Source organism: Balaenoptera physalus (assembly GCF_965194825.1).
Source record: "Balaenoptera physalus genome assembly, chromosome: 3".
Lineage (NCBI taxonomy): Eukaryota > Metazoa > Chordata > Mammalia > Artiodactyla > Balaenopteridae > Balaenoptera > Balaenoptera physalus.
Window position 1 is genome coordinate 136,879,158 of NC_138890.1, and position 22,880 is coordinate 136,902,037.

Sequence of the window (22,880 nt, forward strand, 5' to 3'; positions counted from 1 at the left end):
AGCAAAGCTTCATCTGTATTTACAGCTGCTCCCCATCACTCGCATTACTGCCTGAGCTCCGCCTCCTGTCAGATCAGTGGCGGCATTAGATTCTCATAGGAGTGTGAACCCTACTGTGAACTGCGCATGCGAGGGATCTAGGTTGCGAGCTCCTTATGAGAATCTAATGCCTGGTGATCTGAGGTGGAGCTGAGGCGGTGATGCTAGCGCTGGGGAGTGGCTGCAAATACAGATTATCATCAGCAGAGAGGTTTGACCGCACAGAGACCATAATAAATCAATTGCTTGCAGACTCGTATCAAAACCCTATCAGTGAGTGGCAAGTGATGACAATTAAGCTGCATCTGGTGGCAGGCTTTAAGTCAGAATCCGACACTTATTTTAGCCTGCGCTTGGCCCACCCATTATTTTATTTACCACTTCCATCTGCGCCTCTTTCCGGCACTGCACACTTGTCTCAGTCACAGTTTTGGTAAGCCCACAAGCTAACCCTACCCAAAATGTGTAAAAAACAAACATCACTGGAGAGCTTCTTTGAAAAGGGGGAAAGACGCAATAATGAGACAGCAGAAGACTCTAAGACTGACAACAAAAAGAAAGCTGCATTTAAAAGAAAATACCAAGTCCTACTTAAATTACAGGTTCATTGCAACAGGTGATTCACATTCTCCAAGCCAGCTTTGTGTAATATGTGGAGACCGGCTATCCAACAAAGCCGTGAAACCTTCAAAGCTGCTTCACCACATGGAGACCAAGCGCCCTGCATTAAAAGACAAGCCTTTGGAGTTTTTCAAAAGAAAAAAACGTCAACACGAAGAGCAGAAGCAATTATTGAAGGCCACAACTTCATCAAATGTTTAGCATTGACAGCATCATTCTTAGCAGCTAACCGCTTGCTAAAGCTAAGAAGCCCTTTACTGTTGGTGAAGTGTGGTTCCTTCCTGCTGCTAAAGACATTTGTCATGAACTTTTAGGAGAGGCTGCAGTTCAAAAGGTGGCAGGTGTTCCTCTTTCGGCTAGCACCATAACTAGACGAATTGATGAAATAGCAGGGGATATTGAGGCACAATTTTTACAGGATTAATGAGTCACTGTGGTACACGATCCAGGTTGACAAGTCTACTGATGTTAACAAGGCAACAATGCTTGTTTTTGTGTGATACATTTTTCAGGAGGATGTGCGTGAGGATATGTTATGTGCACTTTTGTTGCCAACCAACACCACAGCTGCAGAACTATTCAAGTCTTTGAATGATTACGTATCAGGAAAACTGAATTGGTCATTTTGTGTCAGTATATGCATGGATGGAGCTGCTGCCATGACTTCATGGCCTTCTGGTTTCACTACTCGGGTCAAAGAGGTCACTTCTGAATGTGAGTCTATGCACTGTGTCATCCATAGAGAAATGCTGGCTAGCTGGGAAATGTCACCTGAACTTAACAACGTTTTGCAGGATGTGATTAAAATTATCAACCACATTAAAGTACATGCCCTTAACTCACGTCTGTTCGTGCAGCTCTGTGAGGAGATGGACGCAGAGCACACGTCTTCTTTTATACACAGAAGTGAGATGGCTTTCTAAAGGTAGATCACTGGCCAGAGTTTTTGAGTTATGAGAGCTGCTCCAGAGATTTCTTTTAGAAAAACAGTCACCCCTGGCAGCACATTTCAGTGACACAGATGGGTCGCAAAACTTGCTTACTTGTGTGACACATTCAACCTGCTCAACAAACTCAACCTGTCACTTCAGGGGAGAACAACAGCTGTGTTCAAGTCGGCAGATAAAGTGGCTGCATTCAAAGCCAAACTGGAATTATGGGGGAGAAAGGTGAACATTGGGATTTTTGGCATGTTTCAAACATTAGCAGAGATTTTGAGAGACTGAACCAGGGCCTTCTTTCTTCTAGCTGGTGCATGATCACTTTTCTCAGCTTTCGAAAGAGTTTGAGCATTACTTCCCAACCACAAAAGACCCCTGAACTGGGAAGGAATGGATCTGAGACCCATTTGTGAATAAGCCAGGTGAATCAACTTTGTCTGTGCTAGAAGAGGATCAGCTGCTTGAGATCGCAAATGACGGTGCCCTTAAAATTATGTTTGAGACAACTTCAAATCTCCATACGTTCTGGATTAAAGTCAAGGCGGAATATCCTGAGATTGCCACAAAAGCACTGAAAAGCCTGCGTGCATTTCCAACATCCTGTCTTTGTGAAGCAGGGTTTTCTGCAGTGACAGCAACCAAAACGAGATCACGGAGGAGACTGGACATTAGCAACACACTTGGGGTGTCACTGTCTCCCATCGCCCCCAGATGGGACCATCTAGTTGCAGGAAAACAAGCTCAGGACTCCCACTGATTCTGCATTACGGTGAGTTGTATAATTATTTCATTATACATTACAATGTAATAATAATAGAAATAAAGTGCACAATGAATGCAATGCACTTGAATCATCCTGAAACCACCGCCCCCCCCCCCCCCACCCCGGGTGGAAAAATTGTCTTCTACAAAACTGGTCCCAAAAAGGTTGGGGACCGCTGTTTTAGATGGCATGTGGACAAATTACTAAGCAGGTAGCAAACAGGAAAAGTGTAAATGTGATACAGTTCGAGTGCTCAGATACGTTGAATGCTTTAAGTCTTTAGGGAACAGTAATCATAAAGCAGAAGGCTGGGTAAATAAAAAGTGTTAAAGAGAACCCTGCAGTTAAGCGGCGGAAACAGTCGAGCTTCTATAACGGAGGTGGCAGATGTCCAGGAGAGTCCGGGGTCAGCTCTCCCACACTTCAGCCTCTCAGCTGAGGCTAAAGACATGCGTGGCCAGCCCTTTTCCCATTTAGCTACACCTACAGCTCTCGCCCACCACCGCGACCCATCCGCGAGTGAACACCAAGTTGCAAGCGCCTGCTGCGCAAACGAAGCAGGGAGAAGAGCGGGGAGGAGCTAGCTCTGCGCATGCTCGATGTGGGCGGAGGGGGCCGGCAGGTTGCGCCTGCGCGCTGCGTCGACCAGACGCCTCGGCTTCCGCGCCAGGATACCCGGCTAGGGTTCCCTGGCGGGATGGTGCCGCGGTGCCAGGTAAGAATGGGGAAACCCTCCGGGATGTGTCTGTTCTCCCTTTCCCTCCACAGACCCGGTCCTGCTCGGCCAGACCCCGGCGACCTCCACCGCCGCGGTGGGCCCTCCCGACTTCGGAGGCTTTGCTCCGGTCTCCCCAGCGAAAGTCAAGTCCATTCCGCGAACTCTTGTTCTGCAGGTGACGGCCTGGAAGACCAGCTGGTTTCTAAAGGCACCCGCGATATTTGCCCTTGCTTCTCAGATTGTTCGTTTCTAAGAAGACAAGTTTTCAATTTTAAAAGAAATGCCCTTAACTAAGAATTCTTTGATGAAATGTGCTCCATCTGTGCATTTGCGAACCCTTGATTATTTGCAGGCCTCTGATTATTTCGTAGAGAATGATTTGCTCTCAGTCACAGGTGGGTTATTTTACTTGGTCGGATCGCTTAGATACCAGGCTGTCTGCATAGGTTTGTCCTAGGAAATAGCAATTTATCCTGTATTTCAGACCCATCTGCTTTTGTAAATATCAGGGTTTGTATGTTGCCTAACTTACTCCTGGACAGCTGGGTTCAATGTAATGTAGACTGGAATCAAAGGTCATATGACAACCGTGAAAGATGTGTCTTTAACTTATTTGGTCATTTATTTGTGTAATTCGTCTCTTGACTCAGACATTTGTTCACTGCTTAAGTATAAAAGGTGCTATAATTTTATGTCAGTTAAAGGCCAACCTCATGGTTTCTAAGAAGATATTGTTAGGATTTTAGTTGTGGCACACATAACATTTATAAAACTAAAAAGCATCTGGAAATTAGTCTGACTTGTACTTAAAACATAAAAATTTTTCAAAATTTGAACTTGTAGGTATGCTGAAATTTTTATGGGCACTTTTAATTTTTTCTAATTTATAAAAAGTGTCTTTGATTAAAGTAATACATTTGAACAACAAAACCCAGCGTGGACAGTCAGAAAAGGACTATGGGTTGTTATCGTTAAAAACATTTTCTTTCTTTTCAGGTGGAAGTGTTGTATTTTGCAGAAAGTGCTGAAATAACAGGAATTCGCTCAGAGACCATTTCTGTGCCACAAGAAATAAAAGCATTGCAGCTGTGGAATGAGATAGAAACGCGCCATCCTGGGTAGTTAAAAATTTGCAGAATGTATATGATTAACACTTTTTAATATTTAAAAATGTGTGAGTAAATGATAAAAGTAAAAAGTTAATTTAGATTTCCATGTTTAATGTCAAAAGGATCATTAGTTGTATTTTTTCTGAAAACTTAAGTTCTAGTATTTAAAAATGCAAAATTCCTTAATAAAGGTTAAATATATTCTACTTAAAAAACGCAGTGAGCTGTGACACTCCCAAAGGGACATGATTATATTTGCTTTTATAATCTACAAAATACTGAAAATGTAGATTCTGCATTTTTGTAACGTTAAATGAAATTGTTACATATTCTGTTAAAAAATGTGTGCTTTAAACTTTTATGTCCTGCCCCTTCTTTAGAGAACTCAAAATAGAAATTTCTAAGATTGAAAGAAAAATGAAAGATAACAAACGTTAGATGCTGCTGAATTTGAGTTTTTACAATATTTGATTTTTTTTCTGGTTCTTGAAAATATCATTTTACTGCTGTTGTTCGTACCTCAATGAGTCTTTTTTGGAACAAAATATAAAAGTGGCCTATTTGAACGTGTTCCAGGTATATTAGTAGTGTCACTTAAATTGTGTGAATGTTTAACTTGGAAGTCTTAGTGCTGTGTAAAAGACAGCCCACAATGTATGTTCAAAAAGAAAATTATTCCTTCTTGATTTCATATCTTTTTAAGTCTTAAAATGCCCTGATAATCAATGAAACATAGTGGGGCCTCTTCCTACTTTACCTTTAACGTTTTACCTGCTGAGAGGCACCTGGTGTTTTGGAACCTTTCAGGGTATACTTAGTATACTTGTATGCTTAGATGGAAAGCTCCTGGGGAGGGCATGTACTGATTAAGAAATTGTCCTTTTTTTTTGACCTGGTCTGAATGTTGTCTCCAGTCTAGTGTTTTTTTGTTTGTTTCTTTAATTCCCCAAGACACCCAACATCCAGTAAAGAGTTGTTAGCAGTTTACTGCATTCTTTGTGGTGAATAAGTAAACATACTTATCTTCAGTGGATATATCCTTTCTCTGCAAAATATGAGTTTAATTAGCGATTTTGCAGATGATGCTTCATAAAGTAATATTTATGTAATTTTGATTGCAGCTGAGGAGATTTGGGGTCTAACAGCATTGATACATCTAATTATACTTTTTTCCCTTCAGATTGGCTGATGTCAGAAATCAGGTGATATTTGCTGTTCGTCAAGAATATGTCGAGCTTGGAGATCAGCTCCTCCTGCTTCAATCAGGAGACGAAATTGCCATTATCCCCCCAATTAGTGGAGGATAGTGCTTTTGAGCCACCTGGGTATGTGAGATAGGTTTTTCTTAGGCAATCTTGTGGAGAAGGATCATACAGATAATAACTTATATATGGTTTCCTTTAACTGTATACTCTTTGTAAGGCTGTCTGCACCAACTCTTGGTAAAGCAGCAACTCTTTATTGGTGCAGATGGACTTATAAATACCTATCATCTCTGCATCAGTTGTGTTGTAAGCAGTTTAATGTCATCTTGATTTGTTCATTCTATTGATTTAACATGGTTTATTGAGATTTTGTGTCAGGCACAGCGCTAGACACTGGAGTTTTAATACTCCTATTTTGCAGGAGGGAGAAGTTAAAAAACTTGTCTAAGATCACAGAGCTAATAAGTGGCAGAGCCAACATTTGAACTCAGATTATTATTGGACTCTCTGTGTACTTTTCCACAAATATGCTTATTAATACTGGATAATAGCTCTCCTGGGCGCAGAGAAATGTAGAAAAATTGCATAGCTGGAAAGTAAAAAGATCACTCTTCCTGAAAAACGCTTACCATTTTCCAGGTATAAAAACAGCTTTATTATTATAGTTATATTGCTAGTGGCTCTAGGACCCATGTCATCTTTCCATCTTTCCAAATAAAGTAAGCCATGTCTGAGTAGGATAATGTGTAAGAACATTTGGTTTTTGTTTTAATTTAACCCATTATTATTTTTATTATTTATTTTTTTAACATCTTTATTGGAGTATAATTGCTTTACAATGGTGTGTTAGTTTCTGCTTTATAACAAAGTGAATCAGCTATACGTATACATATATCCCCATATCTCCTCCCTCTTGCATCTCCCTCCCACCCTCCCTACCCCACCCCTCTAGGTGGTCACAAAGCACCGAGCTGATCTCCCTGTGCTATGCGGCTGCTTCCCACTAGCTATCTGTTTTACATTTGGTAGTGTATATATGTCCATGCCACTCTCTCACTTTGTCCCAGCTTACCCTTCCCCCTCCCCATGTCCTCAAGTCCATCCTCTATGTCTCCGTCTTTATTCCTGCCCTGCCCTTAGGTTCTTCAGAACCATTTTTTTTTAGATTCCATATATATGTATGAGCATATGGTATTTGTTTTTCTCTTTCTGACTTACTTCACTCTGTATGACAGACTCTAGGTCCATCCACCTCACTACAAATATCTCAATTTCGTTATTTTTATGGCTGAGTAATATTCCATTGTGTATATGTGCCACATCTTCTTTATCCATTCATCTGTCGATGGACACTTAGGTTGCTTCCATGTCCTGACTATTGTAAATAGAGCTGCAATGAACATTGTGGTACATGACTCTTTTTGAATTATGGTTTTCTAAGGGTATATGCCCAGCAGTGGGATTGCTGGGTTGTATGGTAGTTCTATTTTTAGTTTTTTAAGGAGCCTCCATACTGAAGAACACTTCTTAGTATAGTCTGGAGAGGCAGACAGAATGAGACTTAATTTGTCAACTGAGAAATAATGTAGAAATTAATAATCATCCCTAACTGAAAACTCTTATAAGTTAGGAATGAAAGAAAACTTTCTTAATTTGATAGTGTTTTTCTCCAAAATCAAGTAAATATCATATTGGATGACAAAACTTTGGTTTTATTAAAGAAAAGAACAAGCCAAGGATGCTTATTTATTTTTTTCACCCATTTCTTCCCCACTTTTCTGTAGGATAGTGTCCCAAAAGTGAAGAATAAATATTGTAAAGCCAATTGCCTGGCATGTTGATAGAGATTGGATTTTCTTAGTCCTATTATTTGGAAATAATAGAATTCTCTGTTAGATATGTATCTCAGTTTTATTTGGAAACTGTGGTCACCATATCACCACCATGATATAGAAAAATGCTATTTTTTTTTGAGTTTGTAATTTATTCAGCAAACAGTGGGCTGCCATAGGTGTGTGTTTGTATGTGATGGTTAGAACTGTTCTTTGGGAAGACTAGGAAGATACTCAGCAGCATTGTGTATGATTTGAGTGTGTTTGACAGGATTTGTAACATGCAGTTTTAGAATCTATGTTATTATAGAATCAAGTTGTGGGAACTCAGTGTGGTCTGAAGTTCATAGACGATGTTTGGGTTACCTATATCGTATTGCAAGATGAAGTGGAAGAAGCTCAGGTGACATGTACAGGAGGTTGAAGCATCTTGGAATCCAGTAGCATCTGAATGGTTTTTTTTCAGTAGCATGGTCCTCTTATCTTAAACACACCTTCCCCAGCCCCCATGCTCTGTCTCAGAACGCTGTTTGTTTCCATTAGTTATCCCTATTTGTAATTCCTATTTATTGCTTTGTTCCTCCACTAGCATAAGTGCCCTGAGTGCTGGAGGCAGGTCTTTTGTTCCCTGGTCTGTATCCAGTGTGTGGGCTTAGTCTCTGACCCTTAGTGAGTACGAAATAAACGCTTGATGAATGAAATGAGAAATGCATGGTGAAGGACTTTTACAGCATCTGGTGAATAGGCGTGCAGTCAATTCCTTTATTTCCTCAGTTACTTAACTGAGGTTGTGCCTGATTATGAAGTGAACCCAGTTCCTGCTTGGAACAGTCATCATTCTGCTTGCCCTCCTTTTTGGGTAAAGAAAAAGGCAGTTCTGGGTGTGGTGCTTGGTAATCCAGTGGTTAGAGGTGATGTGTGTGTGGATGCAGGAGAGAGTTTGGAATACGTTGGCAAATGAAATAGATTACATTTTAAGTGATCATGTTAATGGTAAGTTCCTTTTTATATCATGCTTGATTCGTTAGGGATATTTGTAAAATTACTGAGTTTTGCTAAAATTTTACACTTGCTTATTTTTATCATTCGGATCAAATCATGCCTCCTAACACATCTAATATAGAAAAAATATATAAATTGAAACATAGCCTATAAGCTGGGTGTTTTTACTCTAGTACCAATGTTAAGGTTTGGTAATATTTTATTTCCAGGAAAGATATAAATGAAGTTGAAGAGAAATCGAAAGATATAATAAAATTCACATCTGAGCAACTTTCAGTAGATGAAGTCTCACAGCTGGTGATTTCTCCACTCTGTGGTGCAATATCCCTATTTGTAGGTGAGTTGTAATTTTCATAGCATCTATTGACTATACAAGACAGTAGAAATTAGCAGGTGTTTCTCATGTTCAGTGTTAATAGTAAGAGGATTTTAAGATACGGAGCAGTTAGCCAGGATTACCCATGGTGGTGAGTAGAAATTTTTTTAATTCTTGTTTTGTTTTACTAATCTTCAAATTAACCTATGTTAAAGGCAAAAAAAAAAAAAAAAAGTAGACTAAAAGTCATTATTAGCAGAGAGAATTCTGATAATCCTGGGAACATAATATTTTCCTTTTAAGTGTCAAATTCTAATTGTTACAAAGGGAATATATACTGGTTTGTCATTTGAATGTTTTCAGTAAACCTGGCTAATCAGTGTCATTTTATTTCCTCATCTTTGTGATGATTATCTCGATTTTCTAATCAAGTTTTTGTGTTTAGAAAATTTCAAAGTAATTTTTAGACAAATTGGTATGCTACTCGTCTATGCAAAAATAATCCTTTTTTAATTCTATTAGTGTGCTATTTCTACTGTAGGGAGAAAGCTTATTTTGTATTGTTTTTATTTTTTTTTATTTTAGGAACTACAAGGAATAACTTCGAAGGGAAAAAAGTCATTAGCTTAGAGTATGAAGCATATCTACCAATGGCAGAAAATGAAGTCAGAAAAATTTGTAGTGACATTAGGCAGAAATGGCCAGTCAAACACATAGCAGTGTTCCATCGGCTTGGGTATGATTTCCTTTATCAGTTTAAGTGTAGTCGTTTTCCGCCTTTGTACTAATTCTGATTCTGGAATCTTTCATTGGCATCCTGTGTTACCCCGAAAGGGAGGTTTGTTTATCATTCTGGCAGACAGTGGCTTTAAGGCTGCTTGTTACATTGTAACATTTGGAGAATGGCTGATGCTGTAACAAAGTCCAAATGTGCAAGATTCTTTGGCCCTGTGCCCAACAGTCTGTGCTGATATGTGCTAAAGGCCATGAGACCTTTTCAGAATTGTTTTGTAGTCTGTACCCTGTTTATATGACAGTCTGAGATTTTTTTGATGTAAAAGCCTTTTAAGGTCATTAGTTTAGTTTGCTGTTTTGTATCACCAAGAAGAGTGGAGTTCCAGGCTTTGAAAAGAACCCAGCAATGGGACTAAATCTATCATCTATTAGTTATTACTTTGTTATTGGTAACTATAATTTTATTAATGTTATCAATTCTGTTATTTACTGTTCATTACTATTTAATACTTTAAATTCTACCTTATATTCATCATGCGATTAGTTTTTATTTCTAGGCATTACCTGGCACTGTGCCTTGTTTGTTTGATCAGATATTTGTTGAATCAGTGAGGTACTTTTCATCTTGTTGCCCATTCAGTAAATTTAGTGGATACATGCTAATAGATTAGTCACAAGCTTGGCATCTCCTGCTAAATGCAACTGGGATGAATTACTGTTTTCTAACTAAATGGGATGTTTAGGTAAAACAAAACTGGATATTTAGTTCTAGGAATGCTTCACTGGAATTTTTTTTTTTTCACATGTCTAGTAGATTTTTTAACATGTAGCTTCAGAGGAGATGATGAATTTTTTTCTTCATTTTGTTAAAGCTTAGTTCCAGTGTCAGAAGCAAGCATTATCATTGCTGTGTCCTCAGCCCATAGGACTGCATCCCTCGAAGCTGTGAGCTATGCCATTGATACTTTAAAAGCCAAGGTGCCCATATGGAAAAAGGTAAGTTAGGAAAATATCGAATTTTGTCTTTGGACATGATTTTTCTCAGGAATTTTTAAAGAACAAGGAAGAAGAGTACATACAGAGTATGTACTTCCCTGACTTCATAGAATCTCGTTTTCTTTTTTCTAGGAAATGGGGTGTTTATGTAATAATCTCCTTTCCAAGGTTTATTAAGCATGAAAAATATGTGCCCCAAAGAATGCATGGCCTGGAGAATACCTCAACAAGTGGTAACAGTTAGAATTCCTAGTCTAGAACGTTCCAGTGGATCATATATGAAGTATTATCCCTTATATTAGAATTCCCTTGAGTTAGAGGGTCTTTCCTTTGGAGAACAGGAATAATGCATGGCTATTTAGTCAATGGCTATAATGGAGACCTCTCAAGGCAAAAGAGCCTTCTCCTAGAACTCCTTCATTTTAGGAAAAGAAAAGTGGGATATTGCCTCCTTGGAGAAAATGCATAGTAAGTGGATTTAAAAACCTAACTAGGAAATTCTAGCTTGTTTTCTGTCCATACATCAAACCCATCAATAAAAGCAAACAAGTCCCTGCTTAAAGAGAGCATTCTGAAGATATGAAAAGGCCCAGCTCCCTGATTTCTCCCTCGATGTAGTAATCTCAACAGTGGGATCACTCTGTATTCTCAGAAATGTGTAATTACACTTAAGAGCCTCAAATTGCCCACAGCATTGTGGCTGATAGCAAAGCTGAGGAATGGATCCACTGCCCAGTAGAGCAGAAGGCCAGGGTGAAGGACCAGTGGTGAGATGAGCAAATTGGACTCTGAACCAGCACCTGTGAAATTTAGTGACCATATTTTCTGGATAAAAACTGAAATCCATTGTTATAAGGGGATACTTAGGGATTAGAGGATAGGATATGTGAAAGGAATCTGTCTTAGTGAAGCTCAGATATCTGGTTGCTTTGCTGTGAACAAGGCTGCCACAATTTTGATAGACCATGAGACCCTGGAGAGAGCAAGGTAGGAAAAGTATTCCAGAATGAATTGTGAGCCTGGCTGGAAGAGATTCTTTGCCTTGGAGCAAAGAATGGACAGCCAGCTGACAAAGTAGATGAGACGGTAGGCCCCCCAAATAAGGGAGTGGGTAGGAGTTGGGGGTATACTCTCATTGTGATGCTTCGAGAACTGGCTGGGCTTTCTATTTACTTCTCTTTCTGTAGAGGGTGGGAGGGTGTACAGGTGTTCAGAGGATAATTGAATTTGGATTTCTACCCCTGCAGAAATAGAATCTGACTAGAGAGTGAGAAGAGAAAGTGATATATTCTTATTCCCCTTCTGTCCAAAAATTATCTGAATTTTAGTCTGGTTCTGGTTTCAGCCCGTGCTTTGAGATCATCTGTGATACAGGCAAGGAATGGGCAGGTGGGTTGGGCACGCACTTACAGAGTGGTTGCCACCACCACGCAGCTCAGACCTGTTTAGGAACCTTTGTGGTGGTCTCTTAATTTCAAAGCTAAGGGAAATATCCCTTCGGCCTTTGGAAACGCGTATTTAGAAACGTGGAAGTAGTAGGTGTGTCTGGAAAGAAAAAAATGTTTAAAGACCTTCCATCTTCCCTACATAACCTTGCCCAGGGATCCTGTCATGATCCCAAGTGGAATTAATTGTTTATTGCTTTCTGTGTTTGCCCCTTGTCTTGTTAAGGCTTCTTGTCTGTCGTTTCTCCTACTCGACTGAGTCCTTGAGTGTAGGGAGCATGTTTATTCGTTTGTTTGCTCTCATTGCCTTATGCAAATGGCCATTGGATTGTTAAAAGAGGAGCAGATATAAATAGTTGTGATATTCATTTGCCTGATTTATTCAGATATATTTGCATTTATTAAAATGCTCTCCTTTAAATTCTTATTATGGTTCTGCTTTTTAGGAAATGTATGAAGAATCATCATCATCTTGGAAAAGAAACAAAGAATGCTTTTGGGCAACCGATGATTAAACCACTTAGGTTTTTAGAGTCTTAAAATTTAAACTTGGTAAATTCTTATCTTTGATCATGTTTTGATTTTTCTTCTCTAGGAGATAGTTTACTGAACATAAACTCTTACGTTACACCAGAGGAACAAGAGAGAAAAAAAAGCAAAATAAATGAGTGTTTAGGATGAGGGCTTATTCGGGAACTAGAGATAGAGGAAAGAAAGGCTTTAGGGAAAAAATGGAAGAATAATTTAAATGTAAGGAAAGATGCCTGTGGTAGACATATTATTCTATGACTAAGCTCTAACTGTAACTTGACTCACATTGAGGTGTGGGCCCTCCTCAGTGACTGTCTCAGAGGCTGCCCCCAACCCCCTACCTCTATGCCCAGTGATATCACTGGTGTCAGGGATGCGTTTTGGGAATGTAGGTGGAACTGGAAGGTGTAAAAAGTCCTTATCGGTTACTCTTGGTATGATATATTTTTAGAATTTATGTATTTTCAAAATAAGCTAAATAAACGTGATTTTAAAAGTTTAAAAGCAATATTTTCCTGTTTTTAAAAATTCAGTGATAATACCTAAGATATTTCATCATATGAAGCTTTCTAGTATTTCAGAATCAATAATCTTACCATAATACTTATTATATTTTATTAGTTATTAGTATTGTATCAGTATATAAATTAGCATAAAATTGTTGTAAAACAAGGCAAACTAGCAACAAGGGTGCTTTGTGTTATAATGTTAGTTATAAAATTGTACCCACAACCAATTAAAAAGGAAAATTATATGATTATTTGGTAAAGTATTTTCAGATAGTTTTTTTTAGCTTAAGCAACATTATCATTAATAACGTTTTCTGCAAAATCTTTATACTAAATAATGGTCCAGTTTTTGCTTGGTCGACCTATATACCATCTTGGTAGATCTTAGTATATAAGTTCCATATAGTTCTTTTTTTTTTTAAATTGAAGTATTATTGACTTATAATATTTTGTTAGTTTTAGGTGTACAGCATAGTGATTTGGGGGTTTTTGCATATTATATTCCATTATAGGTTATTACAAGATGTTGGTATAATTCCCTATGCTGTACAGTAAATCCTTGTTGCTTATCTGTTTTATGTATAGTAGTTTGTATCTGTTAATCCCATACTCGTAATTTGTCCTTCCCCTTCGTCCTCTCCCCTTTGGTAAACATAAGTTTGTTCTCTATGTCTGTGAGTGTTTCTGTTTTGTATATAGATTCATTTGTGTTATTTCTTTAGATTCCACATATAAGTGATATCATATAGCATTTGTCTTTCTCTGTCTGACTTATTTCACTAAGCATAAGATTCCATAAATCCATCCATGTTGCTGCAAATGGTGATTTTGTTTTGTGTGTGTTGTGAGTAATATTCCATTGTATGTGTATGTGTGTATATGTCACATCTTCTTAAGCCAGTCATCTGTTGGGTTGCTTCCCTGTCTTGGCTATTATGTAATAAATAGTGCTGCTGTGAACATTGTGGTGCGTGTATCTTTTCGAATTAGAGTTTTCATGTTTTCTGGATATATACCCAGGAGTGGAATTGCTCAGTCATGTGGCAGTTCTATTTTTAGTTTTTTAAGGAACCTCCATACTGTTTTCCATAGTGGCTGCACAAGTTTACATTACCACCAACAGTGTTCAAACGTTCCTTTTTCTCCACATCCTCTCCAGTATTTATTATTTGTAGACTGTTCGATGATAGCCATTCTGACTGTGATAACTCAGTGAGGTGATACCTCATTGTGTTTTTGATTTGCATTTCTTTAATAATTAGTGGTGTTTCATGTGCTTGTTAGTCATCTGTATGTCTTCTTTGGAAAAATGTCTATTTGGGTCTTCTGCCCAATTTCTGATTGGGTCATTTGTTTTTTCGATATTATATGAGCTGTTTATAAATATATTTTTGATATTAACCCCTTGTCAGTTGCATCATTGCAAGTATTTTCTCCCATTCCGTAGGTTTTCATTTTGTTGATGGTTTCCTTTGTTGTGCAAGAGCTTTTAACTTTCATTAGGTCCTATTTGTTTATTTTTATTTTTATTTCTTTTGCCTTGGGAGACTGACCTAAGAAAGTAATTGCTGAGATTTATGTCAAAAAATATTTTGCCTATGTTCTCTTTTAGGAGTTTTATGGTGTCATGTCGTATATTTAGGTCTTTAAACCATTTTGAGTTTATTTTTGTATATGGTGTGAGGGAATATTCTAATTTAATTGTTTTACATATAGCTGTCCAGCTTTTGCAACACCACTTGTTGAAGAGATTGTCTTTTCTCTATTGTACATTCTTGCCTCCTTTGTTGTGGATTAACTGACCATAGGTGTGTGGGTCTATTTCTGCACTCTCTGTTTTGTTCCATTGATCTATGTGTGTGCATTTGCGCCAGTACCATGCTGCTTTGGTTATGGTAGATTTGTAGTATAGTCTGAAGTCTGGTGGAAGGGTTATGCCTCCAGCATTGTTCTTTTTTCTCAGGATTGCTTTAGCAGTTCTGGGTCTTTTGTGGTTCCTTATAAATTTTAGGATTTTTTTGTTCTAATTCTGTGAAAAATGTTATGGGTATTTTGATAGGGATCGCACTAAATCTGTAGATTGCTTTGAATGATTTTTTTTTTTTTTTGTATTTCTGTGGTATCAGTTGTTAATTATCCTCTCTCATTTCTTATTTTGTTTATTTGAGTCCTCTCTCATTTCTTCCTGGTGAGCCTGCCTAGAGGTTTGTCACTTTCGTTTATCTTTTAAAATAAACCAGCTCTTGGTTTTATTGATCTTTTCTATTGTTTTTTGATCTCTATTTTACTTATTCCCTCTCTGATCTTTATTATTTCCTTCCTTATGTTGACTTTGAGCTTTGTTTGTTTTTCTTTTAATTCTTTTAGGTGATAAGTTTTTATTTGAGATTTTCCTTGTTTTTTTTTTTTTAAATCTTATTTTAATGAATTTATTTTTTTATATTTTTTATTTTTGGCTGTGTTGGGTCTTCGTTTCTGTGTGAGGGCTTTCTCTAGTTGCGGCAAGTGGGGACCACTCTTCATTGCGGTGTGCGGGCCTCTCACTATCGCAGCCTCTTTTGTTGCGGAGCACAGGCTCCAGACGCGCAGGCTCAGTAGTTGTGGCTCACGGGCCTAGTTGCTCCGTGGCATGTGGGATCTTCCCAGACCAGGGCTCGAACCCGTGTCCCCTGCATTGGCAGGCAGATTCTCAACCACTGTGCCACCAGGGAAGCCCTTCTTGTTTCTTGAGGAAGGCTTGTATCACTATGAACTTCCCTCTTAGAACTGCTTTTACTGCATCCCATAAATCTTGTAAGGTTGATTTCATTGTCATTTGTCTACAAGTATTTTCTTATTTCTTCTTTGATTTTGTCATTGACTCATTGGTTTTTTTAAAAGCATGTTGTTTAGTCTCCATATCTTTGTGTTTTTCTCGTTTTCTTTCTGTAGCTGATTTCTAGTTTTATACCATTATGTTCATAAAACATGCTTGATGTAATTTCTACCGCCTTAAATTTTTCGAGGCTGTTTTGTGTCCTGGTATGTGGTCCAGCCTAGAGAACATTCCATGCATGCTTTAAAAGAATGTGCTTTCTGCTTTTTTTTGGTTGTAGTGTCCTATACATATCAGTTAAGTCCAGCAGGTCATTTGTGTCATTTAGAACCTCTGTTGCCTTATTTATTTTCTGTCTGGATGATCAGTCCTTTGATGTCAGCGGGGAGTTAAAGTCTCCTACTGTTACTGTGTTCCTGTCAATTGCTCCCTTTATGTCTGTTAGTATTTGCTTTATATATTTAGGTGCTCCTGTATTGGGTGTGTATATGTTTACAAGTGTAATATCCTTTTCTTGTATTGATCCCTTTATTATTATATACACCCTCCTTTGTCTTTCCTTATGGCCTTTGCTTGTTTGTTTTAATTTATTTATTTTATTTATTTTTGGCTGCGTTGGATCTTTGTTGCTGTGGGTGGGCTTTCTCTAGTTGCAGCGGGCAGGCTTCTCATTGCAGTGGCTTCTCTTGTTGCAGAGCACGGGCTCTAGGCACACGGGCTTCAGTGGTTGTGGCTTGCAGGCTCTAGAGCGCAGGCTTAGTAGTTGTGGCACACGGGCTTAGTTGTTCTGCGGCATGTGGGATCTTCCCGGACCAGGGCTTGAACCCATGTCCCCTGCATTGGCAGGCATATTCCCAACCACTGCACCACCAGGGAAGCCCCTGGCCTTTGTTTTAAAGTCTATTTTGTCTGATATGAGTATTGCTACCCCCAGCTTCTTGTCATTTACTTTTGTATGAAATATCTCTTTCCATCCTTTCACTTTCAGTCTGGTATGTCTTTTGCCCTGAAGTGAGTCTCTTGTAGGCAGCATATTGCAGGTTCTCGTTTTTTATACAATAGCCACTCTGTGTCTTTTGATTAGAGCATTTAGTCCATTGACATTTAAGATGATTATTGATAGGTATGTACTTATTGCCATTTTATTCCTTGTTTTCCAGTTCTACTTTGTTTATTCTTTTTCATTTTGTGGTTTGGTGAGTTTCTTTTGTAGTATGCTTGAATTCCTTTCTTTTTGTTTTTTTGTGAATCTGTTGTGTTTTTGATTTGTGGTTACCATGGGGTTCATGTATTGTTGATCCGTAACTATATCTACTTGCTTTAAACTAAGTTATTCAAGTCCAAACACATTCTAAAAGATCTACATTTTTTACTCCCCTCCTCCACATTTTGTGATTTTGATGTACTATTTTACATCCTCATGCTTATTCTTTTACTGCTTATTGTAGTTATAATCGCTTTTACATTTTCTGTTTGTTTTTCAATCTATGTACTGATTTATTTAAGTGATCTTCAATCCTTACTTTATATTTGCCTTTCCTATTGGGATTTTCCCTTTCCTATAGATTCTTTTTTTCCATTTAGAGAAGACCCTTCAGTATTTCTTATAGTGTAGGTTTAGTATTGCTGAATTTTTTTAGTTTTTGCTTGTCTGAGAAATTCTGTCTCTCTCTCTATCCTAAGTGATAGTCTTGCTGGGTAGAGTATCATAGGTTGCAGGTTTTACCCTTTCAGGAATTTGCATATATCATGCCACTGCCTTCTGGCCTGCAAAGTTTCTGCAGAGAAATCAGCTTATAACCTTAGGGGGGTTCCCTCGTAACTGACTCTGTTTTTCTCTCATTACCTTTAGAATCCTCTCTTTATCTTTAACCTTTGCCATTTTAACTATGACATGTCTTGGTGTGGGTCTCTTTGGGTTCATCTTGTTTGGGAGCCTCCGTGCTTCCTGTACCTGGATATCTGTTTCCTTCTTCAGGTTTGGGAAGTTTTCAGCCATAATTTCTTTAATTACATTTTCGATCCCCTTCTCTCTTTTTTCTCCTTCTGGAACCCCTGTTATGTGTAGGTTGGCCTGTTTTATATTATCCCATAGATCTCATGTTGCTTTCATGTTTTTAAATTTTTCATTCTGTCTACTGTTCTGATTGGGTGATTTCCATTATTCCATCTCTTCCAGATCACTTATTCGTTCTCCTGTGCCATTTAGTTGGCTATTCATTGCTTCTGGATTGTTTATCTACGAAGTTGAATTATCTATTTTTGATTGGTTCATCTTTAGGGGGCTTCTAGTTCCTTCTTAATGTATCTGCATTTATAGCGATAATCTTTCTTAATTCAGTTAGTATTTTTATTACCAACTTTTTAGACTCAGGGTGTGGTAGACTGATGAACTCTGTTTCGTTATTCTTTCGGGGAATTCCTCTTACTCTTTTAATTGGTGCTAGTTCCTCTGCCTTTTCATTTTACTTAACTTTCTCTGTCTCTATGAACTTAGGAGGAAGTTATCTATTTTGGTCTTGAAGGGGTGTTTTCTATGTGGGAGCATCCCTATGTAGACTGTGTGTGTCCAGAGTCTTGGGTGCAGGGGCTGGTTTTGATATGGATGCCAGCCACGTCTTCCCTCAGAGTGTGCTGGCCACTATCACGTTGATAGGGGTTGTGGTTGGTGTTGGAGGATCTAAAGCCTGTGCAGGGTGTGAGGCAGGACTTCCTCTCTGCCCTGTGGCTGTCACCACACTGATAAGGGTGGAGTCTGATCCCCAGTTGCTGGAATAGAAGCTCTGAGGGTCAGGCTCAATCAGGCTCCCTTCCCCTTGAGTGTGTGCTCTGCCCCAAAGGAGGGGAGTGCTGAAGCAAGTGAGGCCCGTGAGCTCACAGAGGACCGAGGTGGTGCCTGTGTAGGTGTCTATGGCTCTGCTCACACACAGCCCAAGGTCCCGTCTCTTCCCCTATTGTGTTTGTCCCAGATCTAGTGCGGGGCTGTGGCTTGGAGTGGCTGGGGCCGGAGCGTTTGCTAAGCTGGGGCTGGAGGTTGGGGCGTGTGGCTGCAGGAATTGAGGTGGCTGTTCTGCCACCAGAGGTCTGGGCTGCCTCTGTGGCAGTCTTCCCAGGACCTGTCTGCCCCAGATCCAGTGCCAGGCTGTGGAGTGGGTGGGGCCAGGGTGCTTGCTCGGCCGGGAGACTGACCGCAGCCTGTTCCAGTGGCACTGCCTGTGCGTGTGCTTACAGTGGCCGTTGCTGCCCCACCTGGATCACCCCTGGCCCCCTGGACTGTCTCTGCGTAGCGAGAATGAGTCTTTTCCCAGGGTCCGGCTGGCTGAGCTCTTGTGCCAAGATGTGATGTGGAGTGAGCAGGGCCCAGGGTGTTCACCCTGCTTGGATTGGGGAGTGCAGCGAGGTGGCAGCCAGCAGTGCAAGGCCCTCTCCACCCTGATCGTTGGCAAGCCGGCACACATGCACTCCTCAAGAACAGAGTTTAGGCTTCTCCAGCCCCTCTGTCTGCCCCAGCAGTTTTCCCAGCAACCAACCAGGCTTGTCTCCTCTGCGTAGGACCCCGGGACTGGGATGCCCAGTCTGTGGCTCGGCCTGCTCACAGCCCAGGAGGAGGGTTCACCTGTGCGGACCTTCTCTTCCTTTCAGATCCCTTCCAGGGGCGGAGGTCCCAACTTGATGCCTCTTTTCCATCCTACCCAGTTATGTGGAAATCTCTCTTGCCATTTCAGTTGTATAGGAGTTCTTTTGCCAAGTTTCCGGTTGGTTTTCTGTGTGAATTGTTCCACATGTAAATGTATTTTGATATGTTTGTCAGGGGAGGTGAGCTCCATGTCCTCCTACTTTGGCATCTTGATCTGACCTCCATATAGTTTTTAAAGTAATAATATATTGGCATAATTTTGGGCAGTTGACATCATCATAAAATTTTCATTATGCATTTTGGGAACAAAGACTTATCCTTTCATACCCAAAGATTTTTTTTTCAGTAGTATCACTAGTTACATCTAGTGAAGCATTTTTTACCTAAGGAATTCATTTATTCAACAAATACTGAATGCCTGTTCTGTGCCAGGCACCCACCAGTGGTCTTTGTCTGCCAATATTAGATACCATGGGGAATATCCTGTATCCTGTCTTTGGCTGGGACCTATGGAACGGCCATATGGACATTAGGAATCTCCTGCGTATTTGGTGTTTATTGCTTCACCTATTCAGAGATTGGACCAGAAGAATCCTGGGAAGGCTGACAAATCCTCCACCAACTGTTCCCTTACCAAGATGGGGTTGCCTGTCTGGTCTCAACCTTACCCTCTCTGAATTCATTGCCTGCCTCCCTCCCACCAGACTTTGTCCTGCTCCTATTTGAGAACAGGGGCTGGTGGTTGGACAAGAGTCAGTTACATTCTGTGTGAAAGCACAGTATCATGAGATTACTGGGCCACCAGATATTCCCGGGATTTTGCACCCATGTTGTTCATATGTTGTTTATTATGTCATATATGTCCGTATGAGGTATATGTGGATTTCAGAATTTTTCTACTCAAATATTTCTTTAGAGGATCTTTATTGATGGTAATTAAATAGTTAAAGAACATAAAGTATTCTCTAAGCATGTTTTATTAAAGAATCATGTCTTAATTTTGAGTAGGTTTTGTTCTAAGTCAGGAACACAGACTATTATGCTTTTAAGTCTCCAATACAGAGGTTAAGGGGTTAATCTGGGGCACGCTAAAATTGGGATGGAACATCCTTGACAGTTTTTAGTGCATTGCACTGGATTTAAATAGGGTCTTTGATCCCCAGTTTCTTAGGTGTGGCAGTGTTAATTGGTGGTGAGGTAATAAGGGGCTAGCATCACTTTGATACAGCCTTTCTATACCCGTAACTTAGTTGCTTAACTAATTAGAAGAGTAACCTAAAACAATTGGCCTTTAAGTGGATTGTAATGTTTAAAGTCGCTTTGGAACTGTGGCTTTGTATGACAGCCTATGTAAATTCACCCAAGAAGTAGGAAACTCAGATTACTCGTGTTTCAAGTTTTTTAACAGGTAGCAAAATTTAAAGAATTTTATCTTTGAATGAAAGTAATAGCGGATGGTCAACAAATGAAGTGTTTTGTGATTTTGTGGATATTTTTGTCCTTTAGATATGATGTTGAGCCACTGTATTTTCAGCATGTTTTGAGAAATAGTGATTAAGGAGCCAGAAGTTTGAATCTTAGAAAACAACTCCTGGATATCTTTTGAATCCACTCATTTCTTTTTTCCGCTGCTACATTTGTCATCCAAGCCACCACTCCATTTCTCCTGGACTGTTGCTGTGGCCTGGTGACAGTCCCCCTTCCTTCTCCCACTTAGGTCACTTCGTCATCCTACTTGAACCTTCTGATAGGTAATCACATCCTGGAACTTCAGCGTTCTCACCGTGACCTACAGCCTACATGATCGGGCTCCTGCCTGCCCCTCTCACCTCCTCTCCTGCACCAGGCTCCCTGCTTTGCTGTGGTGCTTTGTGGCAGGCTTATTCTCCCTAGGAGTCCTTGCCGGTCTCTTTGTCTAGAATGCCCTTCCTCCAGGAATTTTTATAGTCTGCTTCCTCACTTTATTTCCTCACTTCCTCCCTAATTAAATGTCACCTCCTCAGAGAGCCTTCTCTGATTACCCTATTTAAAACTGGATTTCTGTTCCCTTCCCTTGCTCTACTTAATATCTTGCCGTGGCACTTAACCACTACCTCATGTACTGCATCTGTTCGTTTATCTCCATCACTAGACTGTCAGCTTCCTGAGGCCAGGAATTTTTTGTCTCTGTCACCACAGTGTCTAACCATGACATGCACTCAAGAGTGCTCAGAAGTTCTGTCGGTGTTAAGTATTGTGCCCCCAAATTAAACACACGTGACACGATGTGTAGTTGTAGCGCTTACAGATGCGTAAAAGTATCTCGCTAGATGAATGAGTGGATAGGTGCAGCTTTTCTTCTGCACTCTCTTCCTCACTCCCATCCTGCAATGTCTCTCCTACATAGTTCCTGAGCACCTAGTTGTAGTAAAGGCCTCTCTTAAGGCAGTAACGATTTGTGTGGTGTAGTTAGGTAGCTCACCCAGCAGAGGGCAGTAGAGCTAGGGCTATAGCAAGAACAACTTGAGTTAGCTTTTTACTTTTATTTTGCACAGAATCAAGAAGTTCAGTTTAGTTAGTAGCCTTTTTCTTTTAGTTAGGTTGGAGTGGTCCTAAGATGAAAATCAGTCCCTCTTTTTGAATAAGATTATTTCCAATCTTTAATTGGTATCTTACTTTAAAATATTAAAGGGTTATGATAGGATGAGGAATTTTTTTTAAATGTTCTATGTAGTTTTTCAAAGGTGATATAGAATGAATAAAAGGAATTACTTTTTAAAAATACATAAATATAAAACTTTTCCGATTTGGGACAGAATGGTAGATTTGATACAGGTCTTTAACCTACTCTGTGACAATCCAAAGAAAAATGAATGTTCTTTTTCTCCAAAGTTGTATTTTAATGTACGAAGCATACCAGATACGCTTACTGGTAGTGGTTCTGCAATCAGCTGCCCTTATGATGTGCTTCACCTGAATTGAGATGGGCCAAATTGAGGAAGGCACGTGGAGGTTCACCTGGTAGGAACTGGAGATGTTTGTGCATAGGTGTGAAAGGCAACACACGCCCAGCAACCTTTGCGTTGATGCGCCAGCTATAGAATGAGGGCCAGTCTATGAGCCTGATATGTATCTTGTTTTATAATTTCAGCACGTTCATTTCAGCATATTTAATCCTTACGATGTAAACCCTCTTGCTTACTATTAAAATTTTTAAAAACACTATGCAGATGACTACTCATATAGGCTGCAGCGGTTTGACCGATTTTATTTTTTCTATATCAAGCACATATTTATATCTAGAGGTAAGTTGTGCTTTAGAGTAGTGCTTCTCAAGCTTTAACATAATATGAATCATCTGGTGATCTTGTTAAACTTCCAGTTGGAATTCAGTTCTGTGTGGCACCTGAGATCTGCATTTTGTAACAGCCTCCAGGTGATGCGGCGCTGCCTACCCGTCGACCACATTGTGCGGAGCAAGGCTTTACACCTAGTCTCTAAGCTATGAAGGCAGTTTAAGGTTCCTGCAAAGGCATCCTTGTGGCCACTGCTACTAACGTAAGAGGTTAGGTACGTCCTCACTCTTCTTCTGCTGAGTCTTGAATGTGTTCTGAAGCACAGTGAGTGCATGAGATAAGTACAGTGAAATACGTTAAGTCGTAAAATTCAAATTCCAAAGTAAATAGC

General features: G+C 39.6%; 1 protein-coding gene across 1 annotated transcript; it reads left to right on the plus strand.

Moving 5' to 3' along the window:
- Positions 1-2,986: 2,986 nt before the first annotated feature.
- MOCS2 (molybdenum cofactor synthesis 2) lies at positions 2,987-13,722 on the plus strand. The gene is made up of 7 exons (XM_082455955.1): positions 2,987-3,079; positions 4,079-4,200; positions 5,372-5,516; positions 8,440-8,567; positions 9,132-9,282; positions 10,154-10,277; positions 12,169-13,722. Exons 3-7 carry the CDS (start codon positions 5,419-5,421, stop codon positions 12,235-12,237), a joined length of 570 nt encoding a protein of 189 aa, XP_082312081.1. The 5' UTR covers positions 2,987-3,079; positions 4,079-4,200; positions 5,372-5,418; the 3' UTR covers positions 12,238-13,722.
- The last annotated feature ends 9,158 nt before the right edge of the window (positions 13,723-22,880 follow it).

What these genes read in the sequence shown, in the direction of transcription:
- MOCS2 (XM_082455955.1), top strand. Translation starts at nt 5,419, where the DNA reads ATGTCGAGCTTGGAGATCAGCTCCTCCTGCTTCAATCAGGAGACGAAA. An exon ending in TGCAATATCCCTATTTGTAG is followed by an intron (nt 8,568 to 9,131) that starts GTGAGTTGTAAT and finishes TTTTTATTTTAG; the next exon opens with GAACTACAAGGAATAACTTC. An exon ending in AGGTGCCCATATGGAAAAAG is followed by an intron (nt 10,278 to 12,168) that starts GTAAGTTAGGAA and finishes TCTGCTTTTTAG; the next exon opens with GAAATGTATGAAGAATCATC.